This window comes from Zootoca vivipara, chromosome 13 (assembly GCF_965207765.1).
Source record: "Zootoca vivipara chromosome 13, rZooViv2.hap1.1, whole genome shotgun sequence".
In the NCBI taxonomy this organism is placed as follows: Eukaryota; Metazoa; Chordata; class Lepidosauria; order Squamata; family Lacertidae; genus Zootoca; species Zootoca vivipara.
The window spans coordinates 5,450,805-5,469,334 of record NC_142596.1 but is presented as its reverse complement, the minus strand read 5'-3'; the positions used below and the strand labels follow the sequence as shown (position 1 = coordinate 5,469,334).

The window sequence follows — 18,530 nt, the reverse complement described above, 5'->3', positions numbered from 1 at the left end:
CACACAGCTAGAAGCTCGGATATTTCCAGAATCACAAAACTGATTTTATTCGCTTTTTAGTTTTAAAGTCTTTGCCTGTTGCATGAGTCTCACATTTAAGATTAAAGAGTAGGACACAGTGTTCGGAATTATAATGGGGAAAGCAAGATAAGATTATGTTGCTAGTATACCCCTCTTTCAGTCCTCCCTGGTTGTTGCTGGTGTTAATACTGTGATTTGTTCTAGGGTAGCCAGTTTGAGATGGTGTATGAGACTGATTCTCACAACTCTTTTTGGTGTGTTGTCCATCTTTAGTTGCCCAGACTCATAAACACTTAAAAGACATGCTTAGGGTTTTTAGTTCTACAGTCATACCTCTAGATACGAATGCTGCGGATTGCGTACAACACGGGTTACGTACGCGCCGAACCCAGAAGTAACGAAACTGGTTACTTCCAGGTTTGGCGATTCACGCATGTGCAGACACGCCGAATGACGTCATGTGCATGTGCAGAAGCGCCAAATCGCACGGGCAGCATGCACAGATTTGGCACTTCAGGTTAAGTACTGCTCTGGGTGCATACGGGGCTCCAGAATGGGTTCCGTTCACATCCAGAGGTATCACTGTATCTTCATTCAGTGTCTGCAAGGCTGGCACCTCAACACAAGCAAGAAACCTGGATGTTACCTAGAGATTTAAAACGCTTCCCAGTGCAACAAAACTTTGATTGTCTGACTGCTTCAGTTTGTTGAGACTTGGGGACTGTGTGCCTCAGCTTCCCTGTTGACTGTTGTTCAGAAAATGCTGAACGGTGTTCTGCAGTTATGTCACCACTGTGTTTGAACGTTCACAAGTGTGATCTTGCCCCTGAATTCACAACTCATCTTGAGCGTTACTATGTTGTCATTGTTCATTTGAATTGGCCCTGAGCAGAGCAAAGGAATGCCCTGGTTCTGTGGTGCCTGGACTTTACCTCTAAGGGCTGTGGTTGGAGCAAGCTTTGGGTTGTAGCCTTGTACACCGGGGCATGACAGATTTAAAGTTTGTATTCATTCACAGTTTGAGAAGCTGTTTTGATTGTTCGTCAGCAAAAGGCAAATGCTCCCAGAGAAGGCAAACACTCACCATCTCCTTCAGATGCATGTTTCAAGCCTTACAGTGTTTAAACAAGAAGCTATAGATTCTGTAGTAGGACTTGTAATTTTTTATTAAAATGTAACAGCAGTAACAATAGGCCTTGCATTTCATTTAGACATTTGTGAACCAAAATTTTAAAATTGTGGCAGCAATTATTGGCAGCTGTGTTGAACACACAATTGATGGTGGTTCTTGTACAGTATGTTCATATAGCATAATCCATGTACAGTAGATGCAGAGCAAGATAGCAAAAAATACACCCTTGTCTTGTATTTACGGCCTAACTGTGAGCTCATGCAGATACTTATGGCAAAACTAGATGATTAGGAGAAAGTGTTGATGCATACTTGGTTCTCCTACTCTGATTATGTCTAGTAAATCTCAACATGTGATGTGACGTCAGTGTGGGATGTGAGTCCCATGTGGGAAGTGATGCCATCATATCACAATCACACCTTTTGCTTTCCTAGACTTCACTAGAGGAGATATGGGATTGATGCTTTCAGTTGTGTGTTTCCTTTATTGTCTAGTTCACCCTTCACCATCCTGATGCCATTTAGAGCTCCTAGTAGACTGGAATCTACCAAAATGAAACGCTAACTGTATGCTTGTATTTTTAAATATCACTTTCTCCTCTAATGTGTTTTTCCCCTTAAAAATAATAGTAATCTTTGCTCGCTTATCCCAATGTGTAGCTAACTATACGCACACTTCTTTGTCTTTGTTTTCTTTAACCTTTGGTTCATCAAGTACAGTAATCTTATTTTTGTAGTACATCAGTCTTTGTTTAACAACCCCCCCCCCCCCCAGGGATAAACATACTCAGAAGTATGTTCTGTTTGCCACATTTTAACCATCTTTCTTGCACAGAAGATGGTTTGCATTTTATAAATAATGGCTTATGATCTAAGAAACATGATACAAAAGGAAAAAGGAAGACTGAGGGAAGAGGAATATAAGCAGGTACAGGCACCAGCTGTTTCATACTGTAATGAAGTTGTACCGGTATAACTAGGTTGCTGCAGGAGACAGTTCTGTGGCAAGAGGCTCTTGGTGGCAATTAGCCCTGGCTAAGCTTGCTGGAAGGGACGCGGGTGGCACTGTGGGTTAAACCACAGAGCCTAGGGATTGCCGATCAGAAGGTAGGCGGTTCGAATCCCCCCAATGGGGTGAGCTCCCGCTGCTTGGCTCCTCCTGCCAACCTAGCAGTTTGAAAGCATGGAGTGCAAGTACCGGTAGATAAATAAGTACTGCTCCGATGGGAAGGTAAACAGCGTTTCCGTGGGCTGCTCTGGTTCACCAGAAGTGGCTTAGTCATGCTGGCCACATGACCCGGAAGCTGTATGCCAGCTCCCTCGGCCAGCAAAGCGAGATGAGCGCCGCAACCCTAGAGTCGTCCACAACTGGACCTAACAGTCAGGGGTCCCTTTACCTTTACCTTTAAGCTTGCTGGAAAGGTCCTTGTCATCATTGTTCAAAATTAACCAGTTGGTACCAAGACCACCTCTGGCTGAGCAGAAGATGTGCTGAGGAAGACAGAACCTTTTCATTGTTGTGATTTGCATAAGTAAGCAAACGGTGAAGAAGCTGTTTCTCAAGAGTTAAATGGATTGCTCCTCTCTTGTGGGCAGTGGTAGTAAAGAGCAGAAAGGGAGATCTGGCTGATTTTCACCCCTCCTCTAAAATCTCAAACTTTGCAGATAGACACACATTGTGGTTTGTAAACAAATGGATTCTCTATCGCTGAGGTTGGGGAGCAGGAAGGGAGATCTGGCTAATTTTCATCCCTTCCCTTCAGTCTTTTTGTGAGACGTTGTGGTTTTACTTGTGGGGCTTCTGATGCTGATTCCTATGCTGGACGATTATTTAAGGGCCTTTTAACGGTGACCTTGCTTCTCAAAAGTGTAATGGCTCTAGCTGTAGAGCAGTGCCTCTTTTCTTGCTTTGCCTTTCATTTAGTCTCATAATAATATTTTTGCTGGCTTGCTTGGAAGAATTAAGGTTGGATTCTGCTTCATCTTTTTTTAATAGGAATGCAGGTTGAGCATGGGGGTGGGGAGACCACACTGGGAATTATGACAAAAAGGAGGATTTTTGGGGGGGGGGTTCCCTTCCTGTGTATCCCATTTTGAAATTTGATTTTGTGTATCTGATGGTGTATTTGGTGTGGAGGGAGGTGTGTAAGTCGAATAAACATTCTTGAGGTCAAGTAAACATTCTTATCCCTTGAAATAGATAAGAAACACATTCAGGTCTAGTTCTTTGTTCCAGTCTTGCCCATTTGTGACAGTTAGTGAGATTTACTGAATGTGGGTTTTCTGCTTTGTGAACCCAAGTCTGTAGCATGAGACAGAGCATCTTCCTAGCCTTTTCTGGAGATGAGTTGTATACCATAATGGTATACAACCCTATGGTGCAGCTGCACATGGAATACTGTCCAATTCTGGTCACTACGTCTCTTAAAGGATATCATAATGCTGGATTTTAAAAAAAAGAAATGGTGGAGCATCACCAGTGCTATTTTTCTAGAAAAATAGGTGCCGGAACTCCTGATGAATACCTCCTTCATTTTCTTAGAATGCCAATGGCACCTACCTGAGAGGTGCCAGAACTGTGTTTCCGCAAGTTCGGCTGAGCATCTGAAATCAGAATTTGGGGGGGCCTTGAAGACCCAGAGAAATAAGGGTTCTGACCCAAGAGGAGTCCAAGAACCTCAGCAAGAGGTACAAATTAGGAGCTTTTACTGACAGCGAAATGACAGAGACCACACCAGGACTTCCTAAAAAGCAAGACGATTTATTCTAAGACAAAATAAAAAGCTGTTGCAACAGCGGTCCTCTCCCACGCAGCAAGACTGAGGGAGAAGAACCCTGAACAAAGGGAGCTTCCAACTTTATATAATATTCCTTCCCAATGTTACTCAATTACAAGAAAAAGGCGGGAGACAGTTGGGTGGAGGGCAATCAGGAAAGTACAAAGGTTTGATAGGTTTTTCCGATGTGGGGACCTTAGCAGGACAATTGGGGTGATGGTCCTGATAATGATTTTGCATACGTTTTATTTGTTCACAGGATGACACCTGTATTGAATGAACCTGTTTTTCTTCACTGAGTTGTGTATTGGTGTCATTATTATAAGACAGGCTAGATGGCAGTGTGGTAGAGGGTCACAAGAGAACTTGTCAGGACAGGAGGAAGTATAGAGCTGTTCAAGGAAATTTACACTATGCGAAGAGACTGACAGAATGTGATACAAGTAATACATAGAACAATTAATACATAGGAACAATATTAGAGGGAGAGAACGCGTACATTCAAAGTCCCGCAGAGTATTGCAGAAATAAAGTAACTAGTAGTGAAAGGAGGTATACATTTCAGCAACAACAAAATTCTCAAAGTTTAGCGAAACCACACGTAGAAGAATACATAGAAGGAAACCCTTGTTTTAAAAGTAGAATCAAACAGATAGGTTTATACAACAACATAGTTTTATTCAGGTAGAATTAAAGAAGATTTTAGAATCGGTAAGTCTCCTTCCTGGGAGGGGGGGTTGGTGCGAAAATGTGCAATTGCTGTCTGCTCGGGGCTTCCTGAGCTAAGGCATTGTTATGTATGATTCTGGGGAAGTTGTGAAAGGGTTTAGGCGATGACTATGCAAAAGAGGTGAGGTGTATCCAGGTGAAGGTCTGAGGTCAAGTGGGGATTACCCTTCCTCTGTATCTGGCAAGCAGAAAATTGCTCCTGTTAGGTCAAGGCATCGGTTCCCCTCTCTGTATATTACTGGACCCATGGGACTTGTGCATGGTGTTCACCCTCCTACAACACATCCTACTTTTTAAAAGATTTACATGAGAGCTCTTGTACCATTTACAGGGAAATGCTTTCCTTTACAGAAATAAAATTGATATATAACTTTGAAATAATCGCATTATGCCTTTCCAACTCTACAAGTCTATGATCCTGTGTGGGCATGAATGTACAGAATGAGACTATGTCCCTCACTGGCAGCTCCACTAATCACAGAAGCTATGACTTTGCATACTGAAAGAAAAAGGTTCTCCTCAGTAAAGATGATGATGATGATAATAATAATAATAATAAGGTAAAGGTAAAGGGACCTCTGACCATTAGGTCCAGTTGTGACCGACTCTGGGGTTGCGTGCTCATCTTGCATTATTGGCCGAGGGAGCCGGCGTACAGCTTCCAGGTCATGTGGCCAGCATGACAAACCCGCTTCTGGCAAACCAGAGCAGCACACGGAAACGTCGTTTACCTTCCCGCTGTAGCGGTTCCTATTTATCTACTTGCATTTTGACATGCTTTCGAACTGCTGGGTTGGCAGGAGCTGGGACTGAGCAACGGGAGCTCACCCCGTCACAGGGATTCGAACCGCTGACCTTCTGATCAGCAAGCCCTAGACTCTGTGGTTTAACCCACAGCGCCACCTGGGTCCCTAATAATAATAATAATAATAATAATAATAATAATAATAATAATACCATATTTCACCACATAATTGTCACATTTCAATGCTGATTTTTCTTTAAAAAATGGGTGCGACAATTATGCGCTGAATTGTCAAAGGACACCCTTTCTTGCTAGGGAGAGAAAGAAACAACCCCTTTCTCACAGCCAGGAGTGATAACACAGAGGGGGACGGGGCTGGGTAAGAGCAGCATCAGCAACAAGTGAAAATAAAAAGGAAGAAATATGGTAATTTTTTTTAAAAAGTCCCTCCCCCCCCCTGCAAAAAAAACCCCTCTTATGCCGATGCTGCAACACAGCCTAGTGGTCCTGAGAGCCACTTTCCTGACAAGATGCTGGAGGTTCAAAGACAGCAAAGGCTCCCTCGGTAGGCTGGGGAGGGGAAGACACACAACTATCCTGTCGAATAAACAAAGTACATTACCTCAAGCGTAAGGCAGCTATTACATAGGGAGATGCTCCTGGCGTTTACCTACAACTCCCATGATTCCAAGAGGCTGCAACTCCCATGATTCCTCTCAACTACTCTCCTTTAAAAAATAAATAAATACCCTTTAACAGCACCTGCTGGTATGCAGTTGAACGTTTTAATATGGTAAATTCAACTAAATTCAACCTGCAGGAGGCCCCCACTTGTCTCGTTTATTGCTCCTGCGACGATTATGCTTAGGGATCAATTTTAGGGCCAGAAAACAAATAAATAATTTTATTATTTGTACCCCACCCACATGGCTGGATTGCCAGTGTGGTGTAGTGGTTAGTGTGTGTCTGTACGACTAGGATCTGGGCAACCAGGGTTCAAATCTCAACTCAGCCATGAAGTTTACTGGGTGTTACTATCCTATACATGCCTAAATTAAGTCCTGCTGTCCTATTTATATAACCTGTTTTGCTGTGGCTGGTTACAACCTTCCAAATACCACAGATTGCAAAAAGAAAAAAGTAAATTCTGTGTTTTAAAAGAAAATGTTTTTTTCTGCACAGCATTTATTCCATCTTCAGCTAGATACCCCATATTGTCTTCATTTGCTTTGTAATCCTGTTTTTTTAAAAAATGTTTCTATTGTTGTGGCGACCATAACCTAGGTTGAAGGTGCCATTTGGCTCCTATCTTTTATATCTCAGTTTCTAACCCTGCTTGTCATCTTACCTCTTCCTCTGCTACAGCCAGGTGCAATATGTTGTAAGGCTGCAGGTATCCTGGTGCAGTGTTGCACAGTCCCCCCCCCTTTATTTAGTTCTCTGCTGGACACATCACAGTAGGAGGTGATCCTATTGGGTAGGGGCTTGGCACTTTGGTGGTCTGAGTCTCAACCACCTGCTGCTCAGAATACAGTTGTACCTTTGTTGTCGAACGCTGTGGAACTCGGACTTTTGGCTCCCGAACGCCGCCAGTCTGGAAGTGATTGTTACGGTTTGCGAATGTTCTTTTAGAACCCGAACGTCCAACGAGGCTTCCGCAGCTTCTGATTGGCTGCAGGAGCTTCCTGTAGCCAATCGGAAGCCACGATTTGGTTGTCGAATGGACTTCCGGAACAGATTCCGTTCGACTTCCAAGGTACGACTACAGTGATTTTTCTCAACTACTTCTGGCCATGAGTTGGTTAGATAAGATGTAACAAAGGGGTCACAGGCCTTGGAACTTCCTGTGCCAGATGGCAAGGATGTCCTGCACATGTTTTGAACTACAGAGCCCATCACCCGTAGTATCATATGGGCAGAACTGACTGGGACTTCTGAGAATTGTACTTGGAGAAGGTGGGAAAGACTCAGGGCGACAGTGTGGTCATAATTCTTCCTATTTTCCCCACTGTGTGACATAGTGATCTCCCTGGCCATTCTGGATAGGGTTCTAGGCAGCTGGGTGTGGTTCAGCTTGACTGCTTTTCAGCATTTAGAGATGATTGTGTTTATATCATTCGTTTCCAATTTTTGTGTGTCTGTTTGCCTTTTTATGACTTCTGTCATTCAGCAGGAAATTTCTATTACGGTACAGCTCAAATACTTGATTGTAGTCTCCTGGTTTGCTGAAGTTATTTCAAATACTTATTTGCTAGTTGGCATTCTCTGGCTAGATGGTTCTCTGAGATATTCGACATCTTTTAACATTGTATATTACAATGCAAATTAGATAGCCTACAAAACAGATAAAAGAAAAAGGACAGCCTTAGTATCATGTCCAAATACCTGCTGACCAGAACAAGGCTAGTTCTTCAGGTCTAATATCTTCCTTCAGTTTTCTGAAATTTTAGACTTCTTTGATTTTGTCTCCCATACACTGTCACCCCCACTCTCCATTACACAAAACAGAAATGAGGTAATGAGGCTTGTCCAGGTTGAACTGTTTGAGGACTGAATTGCAGATTTCTTACCGCAGTGTTGCTATAGCAATGTATGTGACTGTTGTTCATCCTGCAGTAAGCTTCTCATGACAAGTGTTGGTATGCAGGACACACAGAAAGCAGGAAAAGGAGGCTAATGTTGTGAGACTGTAAAATAAGTTGCTCTGGTATTGCTTCCAGGTATTATGTAATGTTTTTCTTTTATGGTATTTTGTGTGTGCATAGAACAGCATACAGACATATATAGTAGTTAAATCTTTTGATGTCTTATTTTTCTTACTCTGCAAAATCACTCTGATAGTTGAAATGCATATTGGGATGCTCAGTGATAATACTACTACTACTAATTATTATTTTATTATTTATACGCTGGTCATGTGCAAGCAGGTGGCAAATAAAAGTAATCAGTCTCCAGCAACTCTTTTGTTTAATTCTGTTATGGTAAGCTATCATGACAAAAATAATATAAAAATAGAGCTAGTACCTTCAGTGTATATTGCGTTAACTACTGCTGTAATATTATGGTTAGCTGAAGGAAATCAAAATAGAGCTAAAGTAATAATGGTTGTTGCTATAATTTATTATTTTTATAGCACCATTGCAGGGTAGCAAAAGCAAAAAAACAGGTAGTGGATCCCTTGAGTCTCTTAGAATCTGGATTTGTCAGTGGAGGAGACAACTGAGAGGAAAGGGGGAATATGCAATGGGATTGAGAGAGGCAAATGCAGTTGCGGGTACTTGGTGGAGGGTTTTGAGGATTAAGAGTTGAGCCAGAGAAGCCACAAAAGAAGGGTGCTTTTGAGGAGGGACGTGGAAGAAGTTGCATCAAGTAGAACTCCGGTGGGAGTTCTAGGCATCAGGAGCACCAAGGGAGACAAAGTGGGAGACTTGGTACCTGTTAGTCCACTCTTGGTCATTGCTTCTTTGCTTGACAGCCATGGGACTGCCAGTTGTAGGAAAGTGATAATCAAAAGTTGCTTGACTATCAGTTTTCATTTCACGGGTTCAGGTTTTCCTGTTGGTTCTGATTAATGGTAAACTTAAAGGAGTAGGGAAATGAATACAGTGGTACCTCGGTTTAAGTACACAATTGGTTCTGGAAGTCTGTACTTAACCTGAAGCGTACTTAACCTGAAGCGAACTTTCCCATTGAAAGTAATGTACAGTAGAGAATAGATCTATGTGTGGCTACTAGTCATAGTAACAAGGAAATTGCTGCCTTCAGAAGCATTGTTCCTCTGAACTACCAGAACCTGGAGACAGCCTGTTGAGGAGGGTTGTTGCCTCCACACCCTTCTTGTTAGCTTCCTGGATAAATCTGTCCAGCCATCACTAGAAGCAGGACGCCAGTATGTGATTTCATCCAGCAAGCCTGTTCTTATTTCTTTTTGCTGCGGTGGTATGCCTTCATGATTGTAAGCGTTGTTTAATCTTATTTTGGGAAGAGCTCTATCCATGTGGTTATCCCTGTAGCTGGAGGTTATTACAACTAGAAGGTGCTCTTTATTGCTATCAATTCTGACAACATTGCTTGCTATACTTAACAACTATAGTCCTTAAAAACCTCTTGTGAATGTGTATCTTGACCCATTCTTTTGATGGCATTACTGGTAGGTTTTTGAGGAACAAAACTGTGAGTGTTTATGGAAGAAGCTTTGGGTAATGCTTGACATATTATCACAGCAGATTTCCCTAAAATCATGGATGAACTTATGCTCAGCTTCAGATATCAACAATCCTTAATTCAGGGAGAACAGTGGCATGTAACATACACCCTTTTCTCCTCAACTTTAAATAAGCATTAAGCAGATAATTTATGGACCTGTGTCCAGTGTTGATCTTTAAAAACTGGATTTTTGTACAACTAGGCAATTGTTTGTTTAATAAATCTCTTCTCTTTTATTTGTAGGACTAATGGCAGGTGAATAAACCAACATGGCAGCCATGGTTCCACCAGTGAAGCTGAAATGGCTTGAACATCTAAATAGCTCTTGGATCACAGAAGATAGTGAATCTATTGCTACAAGGGAAGGAGTCTCCATCTTATATGCTAAATTAGTCAGTAATAAAGAAGTAGTACCATTGCCTCAGCAGGTTCTCTGTCTCAAAGGACCTCAGCTACCAGATTTTGAACGGGAGTCCTTATCAAGTGATGAACAGGACCACTACTTGGATGCACTTCTTAGCAGCCAGCTGGCTCTGGCTAAGATGGTGTGCTCAGATTCTCCATTTGCTGGAGCATTACGCAAACGTTTGCTTGTGTTACAACGCATCTTTTATGCACTTTCTAATAAATACCATGATAAAGGCAAGGTGAAACAGCAGCAGCATTCTCCAGAAAGCAGTTCTGGGTCAACAGACATCCATTCCGTTAGTGAGCGGCCAAGGTCAAGTACAGATGCGCTAATAGAAATGGGGGTACGGACTGGACTGAGCCTGTTATTTGCACTGTTACGGCAAAGCTGGATGATGCCTGCTTCAGGACCTGGGATTAGCCTTTGCAATGATGTTATCCACACTGCGATAGAGGTTGTGAGCTCTTTGCCACCTTTATCTCTAGCTAATGAAAGTAAAATCCCACCAATGGGTCTGGACTGCCTGTCTCAGGTAACAACATTTCTTAAAGGAGTAACGATTCCCAACTCTGGAGCAGATACTCTTGGACGGAGGTTAGCTTCTGAGTTGCTGCTTGGCTTGGCTGCTCAGCGTGGGTCACTTCGGTATCTCCTGGAATGGATTGAAATGGCACTAAGTGCATCAGCAGTGGTCAACACAATGGAGAAGAACAAAATGCTGCATACCCAGGAGGGGATGATCAGTTTTGATTGTTTCATGAACATATTGATGCAAATGAGGCGGTCATTGGTATGTATGCAGAATGTATACTTCAAATTGATTTTCTTAATTCATGGCTCTTACTCCCATTAACAGATTCACTGCATCATTTAGATTTATAGAAGTTTTGGAGTCCCTGTGTGCATGGATTGGCATGAGTTATACTTGAGGCTCATCCAGACTGCATTTTATGTCATGTTTCTAAGCCCAGGTCCAGGCATTAAAGCTCTGTGTGCGAACGTGTTTTCCCCACTGTTCCAGTGTTTTCCCTGGAAAGACCCACGTTTTAGTGCTAAATTGGAGCCAATGGCAGTCAGGTTTTTTCATACATTGCCATTTATTTTGATTCGGTGGTAACATGATTTTTCCCAGGGAAAGCGGCAGGATGAAAAAAAAGTGCTCTGACATGGCACTTTAAAGCACGAACCTGTGTCAGGGAAGCACAGCGCAAAAGGAAGTCTGCATGAGGCCAGAGTGGCATGACAGTATCAGGAATATCTGAACTGGGATTGATTTGTCTTTAACAACATACTTGAATATTTGTATAAGCTTTAACTTCAGTCACTGTTATTAAACAGAAATGATAGACAATGTCAAGAGCAACTTGTAACACAGCTTAGTTGTAATTATTCATTTCAAATAAAGCTAGCTGGGAAAATCCAGTAATTCAATAATAAAGGATTTTAAGTTTTTGGTATTTTAAAAAAATACTTGCTTGAGATTTCTTTTTCTGTAATTCTGCCTACCAGTTCTGCTTATTTAGAGGAAGCAAATTAAAATTTAATTGTCTGCTCCATTCTGCTCTGAAAATTACACCTGTTAATTCAAACCTTTAAAATTCACGGTACTATTTTAAAGATCCGACAAAATTGTGACTAAATTAAAAATGTTGGTAGTAGGGCTGCAAATCAAAGGCTTATCCTTAAACTATGAAATAATAATGGTTACCCACATACTGTGTAGTTTCATTGCTTGGGGAGATGGGGAATCAATTGTGGCTTTATATTTTCTGTGAGATACAGTCATACCTTGGGTTGCGTACGCTGTGGGTTGCGTACTTTTGGGATGTGTACTCTGCGGACCCGGAAGTGTTTACTTCCGGGTTCCGCCACGCACACATTCGAAGAAGTGTTCTGCGCGCTTCGTGCGTGCGCAGAAGCGCTCTATCGGCGCTTTGCGCACACGCTCTATCGCCGCTCTGGATACGTACTTTTCAGAGTGCGAATGGCACCCCGGAACAGATCAGGTATGTATCCAGAGGTACCACTGTACTGGTTGGGAATAGGGAATAAGATCACACTCAAAGGGCACTTCCATATGTAGGCCCAGTTTTCACTCCCAATATGAAGATGTTAGGCAGACTTAAACAGAAGCATTCAGTGGCTTGAGCGAGTGGTTGCAATCCTTTTCCCCCTTCCTCATATGTGCACAATTTCAACCCTGACATGTCCCTTTGTTTTGAAATGTTTGTCAAATGGCTCACTTTTCTTTGTGAATTTCAGCTCAGTGCATGGATAAACGTATTCAACAATTGGAGGGGGATGTGTAACCTTATACAACCCCCCCCCCAGTGGTTTTAAAGTATGCAAAATTTGTGAAGCAGGGGAAAATAATTTTATTAGTAACTGGCTTGTTTTTCATTTTTCAAAAACATGAATTAAACATCTATCGTGGGGTGTTTTTGTTCTTTGCCTTTATTTTACTAGTAGGTATGCTTCTAAACTGCTCCTTTTGAGAAGCTTGGTGTATTTGTGATAGTTAAGAGTCTGAACTGTGAGAAGGGTTCTCTGAGCCAGAAGCTTCTGGGTAGCTTTAGCCCATGCCACATTGTGTGTTTGCCTTCACCTTTCTCTGTAATGTGGGGATTTTATAATCTGTCTTAAGGATGGTGGCAGGAATGTGCATATGCTTATTTGAACACTTGAGAAAGTACCAAAAAAGTAGTTGTTTTGAAGGAAACCATGTACTTTTTGGTTTTATTTAGGGAAATTGTCTAATCTTTTCATAGAGGATAAAATAACTGTGTGTAGTGACATTATTTCCTCTTTGATGTTTTACTTTGCAGGGCTCATCTGCTGATCGAAGTCAATGGAGGGAGCCAACAAGAACATCTGAAGGTTTATGCTCTCTTTACGAGGCAGCTTTGTGCCTCTTTGAGGAGGTGTGTCTATCTAACCATTAATTAAAGAGTACTGTAGTTTCTTTAAATCTGCATTTTTCAGGTTGTGTATTTCTCACTCCTTTGGAAGTATGAAAATAGTCACACTGATGTTGTCCCAGTGCTTCCATGGATTTTTACCCTATATTTTGTCTTGCTGTTCACCTGAATTTCTGTCCCGCCTCTATCCAAGGCTCAAAGCATTTATGAGTTTAGTAAAAGAGTAGCAGAATAAAAAAGATATACCCAAAGTTATTTCAGAGATGAGGGCAGTCTCAGAGAACAGCTGTTGATGTGCCTGTGCTGTTTGATTTTGTCAGGAAGGTGCTCTTGGCTCATGCTGAGGGGCTATGAGGAAGCAACAGAGTATAATATGTGACTCCCGTTTTACAAAAGGGAAGCATGAAGTGGAAAGCTAAGCAGCAGATCATGGAATTATAGAGTGAAAAGGAACCCCAAGTGCCACCTAGTCCAAGTGTTGTATTATCTTAATTTCCCATCCTGGACCATCATATTTAGTTTTGTGATCAAGAACACAAGAGCCTGGCTGCTGGATCAGCCCAGTGTCCTGTGTCCTGTTTTCATAATGGCCAACCAGATGCCTCTGGGAAGCCTGCAAGCAGGACCTGAGGGCAGTGGCGCTCACCCAACTTGTGATTCCTAGCTGCTAGTCTTCAGAATACTGTATGTAATTTACAGATTGGACATTTAGTCCTATTTGAATCTAGACTTGGTGCTTGAAATAAAGTGATAACATGATAGTTGAGCACAGCATTCCTTCTGTCTCCTGAAATGTATTTCTATTTTGCTAGGTTTGTCGCATGGCTTCAGACTACTCTAGGACATGCGCCAGTCCAGACAGCATTCAGACGGGTGATGCTCCTGTTGTTTCTGAGACCTGTGAAGTGTATGTTTGGGGCAGTAACAGCAGCCACCAACTTGTGGAAGGAACACAAGAGAAAATTCTTCAGCCCAAGTTGGCTCCAAGTTTTTCTGATGCTCAGACAGTGAGTGACTGGGGTTTTTGTTTGTATGTGTGTTATCGGTGTAGTGAAAAAGAAGAGATGAAGCTTTCACTGTTGAAAAACTTTCACTGCCAAACTTGAAAAAATGCATGCTACAAGTTTGTGGTTCCTGAGCTATATATGGATCCCTTGTTCTAAAAATTGAAATAACCCTTGATAGGCAGTTCTAAATAAATTATTTTTAATGTTCTCTAATTTTCTTCCCACAATAGATTGAAGCTGGCCAGTACTGTACATTTGTAATATCTACAGATGGCTCTGTTCGAGCTTGTGGCAAAGGCAGTTATGGCAGGTTAGGACTGGGCGATTCCAACAATCAATCTACACTGAAGAAGCTGACTTTTGAGCCTCACAGATCTATCAAAAAGGTGTCATCATCTAAAGGTTCTGATGGCCACACATTAGCATTCACAACAGAAGGAGAAGTCTTCAGCTGGGGTGATGGTGACTATGGGAAATTGGGCCATGGAAATAGCTCAACGCAGAAATATCCAAAACTTATCCAGGGCCCTTTGCAAGGAAAGGTATGCTTATATACAAAGGAACTGAATGGCACTTTCTTTCTTTCATAGTGTTGCTTTGGAGACTTCATGTGTTTTAAGGTTTCTTGTTATCCATTTTTGCCTTTGTCCCTTATTGCTGTGGACCATGGGGTGGAAACAGTGGAGTTCCCTCCTTTCAATCCACAGGGAGGCAGAATGTTTTCCAAAATCAAGATTGAGCTGGGAGCTGGCTTAGGAGGCACCTTCCACATCCTCTTTAGGTGTTAAGAAATGACTACCCTAACCCAACTGGCCTTTAAGCATGATTCGAGCTTTTGGTGCTGTCTAGAAAGCTGCAGTCATACTAATTTATTTATTTAAATAAAATTTCCTTCCAGTAACACCTTAGAGACCAACTAAGTTTGTCATTGGTATGAGCTTTCATGTGCATGCACACTTCTTCAGATACACTGAAACAGAAGTCACCAGACCCTTATACCATATATAGTGAGAGGGTGGGGAGGGGTATTACTCAGAAGGGTGGTATGAATGGGTGATTGACTGATAGGTGTGGCAAACCTGTTTTTTTTATTTTGTTTCGACTATGTCAGACCAACACGCTACCTACCTGTAACAGTAGGTTATTCACTTTGTGTGAAGGCTGGCGAAAAATGCTTCCAGCTGACAATGGTGTAATGTTGGTATTGGACTTGCCACTTGAGTCAGGCGAGGCACGTAAAGTGATGGTGCCAGTCATGGCTGTGAGAGTTTGACTCTGGCATGGGGGTGTTCACCTTGAGTGGATTGATGCTTGTGGCAAGCCCAAGACACCTGCTGCTTGGAGTGCAGCCATACAGAAGGATGTGTAGGGACTTTCATGTTTGGTTTGGCATTTGGGTGTTTTTTCTGAATTTGGACTGACTTCAGCTGAAATTTGAGGCTTTGTGATTAGTGGCAGTTACAAGACCTTGTGGAGCTCACAGGGAAGGGGAGAGGAATGAGGAAAGTCTCATTTTGTCTCCTGTGTTGATAGCAGCATTTCCTGCCAACAGTTTAGTTTTAACTCTCTCTCTCCTTTGCATGCAATGCAGGTCGTGGTATGTGTGTCAGCTGGATACCGGCACAGTGCTGCTGTCACAGAAGATGGTGAATTGTATACATGGGGAGAAGGAGACTTTGGTAGACTAGGTAATGGAAACAGTTTGACTTGCCCAGTGATTTTAGGAATATAATTAATATTTTATTGAAATAAAATCTAACATCTAAAGAAAGGTACTGGGATTTATGTAAGAGAGTACAGGCGGCAACCATTTTAGGCACGTTCATTTGATGCACAATCACTTGGGCCCTTTTGGACCTGGAAGGCGGCAAAATGAGGGTGAAACAGGGTGGGGCACGCTTATATGCACTCTGTCGACATGCACGGGGGCTGGGAACGGAACCCCTATGCAAAATGGTCACTGCCTGTACAAAATAAACCTTACTATAAACTTTTAACCAACTAATTGGTCAGAGCTAAATAGTAGCAAGACACACTTTGATTTAATGGTATACTATTTATCATGCATGTTTCATGTATCTTTACTCATAAGTCTAGGGTTTTTATTTTTTGTTGATCATTGATAGGCCAGTATAGGGTGGTATACACATTTAATAAATAATAATAATAATAATAATAATAATAATAATAATAATAATAATAAAAAATTGTTAAAACCGTTTCTTGGGTGTCCAAATATTCTTCTTTCTTTGCTTCAGTATGTTGGAATAGGATTTCATCTCAAACCACTGTTATCTGTTCTTTCAAAGGAACACTTGAAGTGTTGAAATCTGAATAATACATTTCAGATGTTCTTTCTCTCACCTCTCCTTTCACTGCCACTCCATTCTTTCTTAACTGCATAATTTTAAAAGGCAAAAGATTCCTGTTTTTGTTAACTTGACTCAAAATATCTTTGTTTTGAAAAGACTTATCAACTTTTGAAACCTCCAATAAATTAATTCTTTCTTCTTTATATTTCAATCACTGTCCCTATTTTCTCTGTACCAGGCAATTCATTTTCAGAGTATAATTTTTTCCCTTAGTGATAGGAGTTGTTATCTTCTTCCCAAAATGGCTTCCAGTTCTTTTTTTTTTTAAAAAAAAAACTATGGTTAAGGAGTAACCAAGTGTGATACATGTATACTGGCTCAAAGTGTTCACTAAAACAGTTCTAAACAGTTTTAATTCTGCTTTTATATGCTCAGTGTTCTGCCCGGACACTGAGGTCCAGTGCCGAGGGCCTTCTGGTGGTTCCCTCACTGCGAAAAGCCAAGTTACAGGGAACCAGGCAGAGGGCCTTCTCAGTAGTGGCACCCGCCCTGTGGAACGCCCTCCCACCAGATGTCAAAGAGAAAAACAGCTACCAGACTTTTAAGACACATCTGAAGGCAGCCCTGTTTAGGGAAGCTTTTAATGTTTAATAGATTGTTGTATTTTAATGTTCTGTTGGAAGCTGCCCAAATGGGCGGGGTATAAATACTAAATAATAATAATAATAATAATAATAATAATAATAATAATAATAATTACTACTACTACTGCTACTACTGTGACATGTTGTGGATCTTCTGGTGAAGGGTGGGTAAGAGATGCTGATGCTGATGATAATAAGTGTAATGTATTCATCTTTGGTGAGACATTTATTTTCTTTACTACATAACCCAAGTTTTCATGTTGACAGAAATAATTATTTTCTTTAATGCAGAATTAATGTTTCTTTTCTCTTTCTTTCCAAGGTCATGGAGACAGCAACAGCCGTAACATTCCAACTTTAGTAAAAGATATTAGCAACGTTGGAGAGGTTTCTTGTGGCAGCTCGCACACCATAGCTTTATCCAAAGATGGGCGAACGGTTTGGTCATTTGGAGGAGGAGATAATGGTAATGTTTTTCCATGCAATTTCTCCTAGGTTGTGCTTGAGATTGTACAGAACATCATCTGTTAAGGGCATGGTGGGGGCAGAAGGTTCATAAAACCTCCCCTTCCATGTTCTGTCTTGTTCTGCCTTTCTGCCCATATTCAAGTACAGAAAAAGCTAATGGCTGCATTTGCATGGTCGCCCATGGTTTCAAAAACCATGGTTGACAAAGTGGTGACCATTTGCTGTAGTCACATGCTCCTTTCTCACCCTACTCTTCCTTTCCTATCTTCACACACCAGCTTGTGCTAGGCCTATTTGTGTCTAAACTGGGGGACTCTGGCAGTTTCAGCTAATATCCTGGCTGGTTATCCTGGTTTGTTATCTCAGTTCAAGCCATAGTTTCCTGGTTTGACCATTAGAGGCAACTCTTACTTGATGAAGCCAGAATCTTGCATTCCTACATTCAAATGTAATATGGCTTAATATAAGCCTGGGTGCGGGAGGAACATGCTGCTGCAACTTCATAAGCCATGGTTTATGGAGCTGTGGATGATGGTAGAAGTTTGTGTGGTCTCTTTGAGTTTATGGATTGTGCCCTAAATCAGTAAACTAGTATGTGGTAATAATTCATGTCCTTATATGTATTTGGAGAAGTTTCTTTGTTAAATTGTTGCTGTGATGATAAATTTTGTATGCAGTTCACTTTAAATATTTCCAATTTTAAACTGCAGATTATGTTAGATTTGTGGTCATTGCATGGCCCAAGAGGTGCAGGAGGCAACATAAACATTATTGATCTCTTGTGTATGATCCCAACAGGCAAACTTGGTCACGGTGACACCAACAGAGTGTACAAACCTAAAGTTATAGAAGCCCTACAGGGAATGTTCATTCGGAAAGTTTGTGCAGGAAGTCAATCTTCACTTGCTCTAACCTCAACGGGGCAGGTAAGATGCAAGCAGCGGTGCCAATTTCACTCCATTGGTGTGAAATGGGGATGGAAAATCCATTTAAATTTGATCACCATATATGGTTTGGTGCAGGACTGCAACTTTTAATTGCTGAAACAACTATGCAGTTTTAAAACCTTGCAATTCACCTTTTAAGTGAATTTATTTCTTTTTTAAAAAATACTTTTATTAAAGATTTTTTAGTTTACAAAAATACATGCATTGTATCTTTTT

The 18,530-nt window shown here is 41.4% G+C and overlaps 1 protein-coding gene across 14 annotated transcripts in view; it reads left to right on the top strand.

The window, feature by feature from the left end:
• HERC1 (HECT and RLD domain containing E3 ubiquitin protein ligase family member 1) overlaps positions 1 to 18,530 on the top strand; it is a 112,163-nt gene that overhangs the window by 5,517 nt on the left and 88,116 nt on the right. For all 14 annotated transcript variants that reach the window (XM_035130896.3, XM_088656664.1, XM_035130891.3 and 11 more), the window contains exons 2-8: positions 9,853 to 10,808; positions 12,844 to 12,939; positions 13,749 to 13,943; positions 14,174 to 14,485; positions 15,535 to 15,631; positions 17,222 to 17,365; positions 18,166 to 18,293. In XM_035130896.3, coding sequence (XP_034986787.1) covers positions 9,879 to 10,808; positions 12,844 to 12,939; positions 13,749 to 13,943; positions 14,174 to 14,485; positions 15,535 to 15,631; positions 17,222 to 17,365; positions 18,166 to 18,293 — 1,902 coding nt within the window. In that variant the 5' untranslated portion in view covers positions 9,853 to 9,878. The remainder of the gene's footprint in view (positions 1 to 9,852; positions 10,809 to 12,843; positions 12,940 to 13,748; positions 13,944 to 14,173; positions 14,486 to 15,534; positions 15,632 to 17,221; positions 17,366 to 18,165; positions 18,294 to 18,530) is intronic.